This window comes from Pteropus vampyrus, unplaced genomic scaffold, assembly GCF_000151845.1.
Source record: "Pteropus vampyrus isolate Shadow unplaced genomic scaffold, Pvam_2.0 Scaffold108, whole genome shotgun sequence".
NCBI classification, from domain to species: domain Eukaryota; kingdom Metazoa; phylum Chordata; class Mammalia; order Chiroptera; family Pteropodidae; genus Pteropus; species Pteropus vampyrus.
The window spans coordinates 3,084,628-3,089,305 of record NW_011888889.1 but is presented as its reverse complement, the minus strand read 5'-3'; the positions used below and the strand labels follow the sequence as shown (position 1 = coordinate 3,089,305).

The 4,678-nt window shown below is 33.0% G+C and overlaps 1 protein-coding gene across 1 annotated transcript in view; it reads right to left on the bottom strand.

Moving 5' to 3' along the window:
- Positions 1-4,678, bottom strand: part of MSR1 (macrophage scavenger receptor 1) — a 71,260-nt gene that overhangs the window by 32,144 nt on the left and 34,438 nt on the right. The window contains exons 8-9 of the mRNA XM_011365272.1: positions 4,624-4,678; positions 783-836 (exon numbers count right to left, since the gene is read on the bottom strand). The exon at positions 4,624-4,678 is cut by the window's right edge and continues 1 nt beyond it. Of these exons, the coding sequence (XP_011363574.1) occupies positions 783-836; positions 4,624-4,678 (109 nt within the window). The remainder of the gene's footprint in view (positions 1-782; positions 837-4,623) is intronic.

Genomic DNA, 4,678 nt, shown 5'->3' with positions numbered 1-4,678 from the left:
GACACACATACAAATCACATGTAGCTACTACTGGGAATATAGGGGAGGAACTCTTGATTTCTAAATCAAGTATATATTCCTCATTCCTTTTCATGATCTTTTCATTATATCTCTGTAGACTTGGCCTAGACACAATTACCTTATGTTATGATGAATTAAAGATATCTCATCTAATATTTAGTTTTTAAGGTCCAATTTACACATTCTCTACATTACAATATGACATCGGCATTCCATCGACAGAAATCTTGTTCGTGAAATCTATTCTGTTGCAGTTTAGGTCTCGGTTATAGAACACTGCTTTTCAAGTACTTAACAAAAACAAAACAAAATGAATTTAAAAAAAAAAAAACAACAGCCATCTGAGAATTATTCCATCAGGGTTCTTAGATTGTCCACATTCCTATAAGTAACATTTCAGTTAGCTCAGTTAGTACGTAAGGAGGCTGTAATAGTTTCTATTTATAAGCTCAATTTTTCTTCAGCAGATAGACATTTTGGCTTGAAAATTGAACAATTTTCTACGTGGAATTTTTAGAAAATTGTGCTCATCCTAAAAACAAAATACAAATAGGTAATGAGATTCAAAGAGTTGTATAATATAATCTATTTACTTTACTCCAATTAATACATTTTGTAGAAAACTGTGACTGACTTCCACAGAATCTCTATGGCTCAATGTTGAAGTTCTTTTTCATCATTGGCTTCAAGCCCAGACCACTACTAGCAAAGCTTGTTTATTACAAAAGTGCACACAAAAAAACAAGAAACTATAAACTTACTTAGCATGCTTCCACTCCCTTTTTCCCCCTTCTGTCCTTTTTGTCCAGAATTTCCTTGAAAAAAAAAAAAAAGATAAAAAAATAACATTTTTAAAATTAGGACAATTCACAATGCTTGCTTTTAATGGAAACAGAATATCACAAGGTAATCTAGAATATCAATTTATAACAACCTATAGAAATTTAAATGTAATTATAATGTTGATGGTGATCATAATAATTATTATTATATTAAACATCACTGTTATATCATTTTAGAAGGCCTATTACAAACCTGACTCTGTTCTGGGTAGGTCCTTTGCACACATTATCTCAAATTACGTACAAAAGCATTAAATGTCTCACTTTCCTAAAGCAGGCAAAACTGAGGTATAAGCAACTTGGTTTGGGCTTTTTCATCTTTTTCTTTTTGTTTTCCTTTGACTGTGACTTTCTTCCTCCTCCAGGAAGCCTGATGTCTTCCACCTCAATCTAAGCCTTGTCTTTTTATTCCCATTACACTTTATCTATTTTATTTTTCATTTCCTGAGATTAGTGTGTCCCACAGATGGGCTGTGAATGAATTTCTGGGAGTGCAGTCCCTGATCTATTGACTCAGAAACTTCAACGGTAGAGCCCAGTAAGCTGTTTTAACAGACCCTCCAGGTGATTCTGATGCCAGCTAAAGTTTGAGAACCATAGACATAAAGAAATTCAATGTATCTTTTAGGCCAGTGCTAACACTACTTCCTCTGTAACACGCCTTACTGTTCGGAATTAATCACTCCCTACTCTCATAGCGTTTTTGTCCTGCTTCCTAAATGTTTATTACTTACTGCATTGCATTATAGCTAATTGTTTCTGCATTTTTCAGTCACCTCATCCTTGAGGGCAGTGGCTATGCTATATTTACCTCCAACACAGAGTGAACCCTCATGAAATTTTATCGACTAGGTGAATGAATGAATGAATGCTCTCTCAAGTTCTTTGGCTAATTGAGCATTTATTGAACTCCAGGAGTTTGAGAGTAGAAAAATTAAAACTTGTATAAGCTATAACTAACAACTGATATGTATATACAGCTTGCTTAGTGACAGAAATTGTTTGAAACACTTTAAGATACCTATTGATCCATTTGATGTTTACAGAAATTCTAAAATGTGGATCCTCTTATTGGCCTTTCTTTTGTAGATAAGAAAACTGAGGCACAGGTGAACGGAGTGAAGAGGTAGACTTTAGGTATAGGATTCAAATATGTACTATGCTATCTCTATAAAGTACAAAGGTGTACTATGCTATCCCTGTATTTTCCAATAGGGCAAAGAAAACATTAGGTATGAAATAATTATGTGCTGCCATGAAATTTAAGGTCAAACTACTTTGACAAATGTTTAATCCCCCAAAATGAACAACCTAAGATCAGATACTTCACAAAATATTTATAAAATCATCTGTTTGATTAAACCTTACTAGAGAGGTCATTGTGAGAAAATTTCTGGAAGTAAACTTCTCAAGAGTGGGAAACTAGCTTGTCTTGTATTCTTACTTCCAAGCACAGTATATGAGACAACATAGGCACTCAGTAAATAAGATAAATTATTTCTCACTAAATCAGATAAGTTGTGCTACAGTTACATGTCTCTTCTGGGTTTATTCCCAACTTCTCTGACCACTTAAAGACAAAAGTTTTGCAAAACAGACTTGTGAGGAAGAGAGGACTTCTTAACATCCCTAAAATTTCTGCCATTTTTCCCCTTTTTGTGTAGACTTTCTAGAAAGACAAATTAGTAACTCTAATTTACTTATAGTTCATAGTGACATTCATTTATAAAGTTAATCTTTATGATTTAATGTAAATAGGAAGTTACAAATAGACTGTACCAGAAAGATCCCAAAATGAAATCTTACCATGATTTTGCCAGGTTCAGTAAATGACTAGCTATTGGAGATAGATGGTAGACTAATACACTATTTAAAACTTAGAATACAGATAAAATGTTTTCTCATTCACAGAATTATTTTGAATTATCTTAGAATCTATAAGTAGCTTTTGTAATTTTGTTAAGTTCAAGGTTTTTAAATGTATTTATCTATCGAATATGAATTGCTCATAGAGGAAATTCAGCAATTCCTAGATAATGCAGATCATTTCAAACAAATTAATAGACAAACACTTCTTCCCATGTTGCCAAAAAATGCCTGATTAAAGCTAGACAGTTTTAGAGATTGTTAGTACATAAACACATCATTCAGTTCAGGTAATTGGGTTTCTGGTGGAGACTGAGTATGGGTTGCTTATTTGTGTTTAGCTAATATTTCTCCAAGCCTAATTGCCATCGACACAGTACATAAGCACTGATACTATCAAAAACACCTCAACATACCTATTAGAATTGCTAAATCCAAAACATTGACAACACCAGATGCTGGTGAGGATGTGGAGCATTAGGAATTCTCATTCATTTCTGATGGGAATGTCAAATGGTATGGCCACTTTGGAAGACGGTTTGACAGTTTCTTACAAAACTAAATGCAGGTTTACCATGCAATGCATTGATCACACTTCTAGGTAAACTCATGTACACACAAAAATGTGCACACGAAAGCTTAAAGCAGCTTTATTTATGATTGCCAAAACTTGGAAGTGACCTATTATAAAGGACTTTAATAGGTAAATGGATAAATAAACTGTGGTACATGCATACACTAGAATATACCAAACATTAAAAAATAAATAAGTAAATGAGCTATCAGGTCACAAAAAAGCATGCAGAATCTTAAACACATTCACCTAAATTGCTAAGTGAAATAAGCCAGTTGAAAAGATTACATATAGTATGACTCCAATTATATGACATTCTAGAAAAGGCAAAACTATGGAGACAGCAAAAAGATCAGTTGTTGACAAGGGATGGTGATGAGTAAATGAAACAAACCAGAACCACGCAGGATGTTTAGGGCAGTGAAACTATTCTGTATGATACTCTAATGGTGAATACATGTCATTGTACATTTGTCAGAACCCATAGAATGTGCAACACCAAGAGTGAACCCTAATGTAGACTGTGGATTTTAGTTAATAATAATGCATTGTTATTGGTCCATAAACTGTAACATATATACCCCACCAATGCAAGATGTTAATAATAGGGGGTAACTGTATGTGGGTAGGTGGTATATATGAGAACTCTGTATTTTCTCTGCAATTTTTCTATAAACCTAAAACTATTTAACAAAACAAAATGTTAAAAAAAAAAGAAAAAGAAAATCTCAATGTTAAAGATCCTATTCTCTTGGTCATAATTTACTTTGAAATTAGGAAAAAATAAACATGCGCAACTCTAAAATTTCTGTGCAAAGTTCACAATGTAGTCTTGGGCTACTGGCAAAAGGAATGGAAATAATGTCATCACATACGTAAATTTTAAAGGGTCTGAATAATGTTGATTATTAAGTATTAATATATAATAGCAGGCAGTTTATCTTGCATAAGATAGGATTTCAGGCCCATCTGTATTTCTCTAATTGTAACTTAACAGGGTTTGAAGGTTTAATTTATATTTTGCTTATTTGTTTTTCTTTGCCAATCTTTCCATTCTCTTTGTTCTAAGATAGAGACCATTCTTCACAGTGATTTATGGTTGTGCAAAGTTTATAAATCCTCTTTTTTTTTCTTTTTTTAACTATTTCCCTTTGGGGCATAAAAATTGGATAATAATCAGTTTCAAATATTTCAGACCACAAAATAAACTGCATGTGAGTGCTACTATTCATACTATGATGACCATTGTTTTTGTTACCTAAGAAGCTGAGAAAAAAATATGATCTGGTATTTATTTTACATATTCTATAAAGAAAATACCTGGCCTCCCAGTCTTCCCTGGTGGTCCTGAAAATCCTCGACTTCCAGGAAAGCC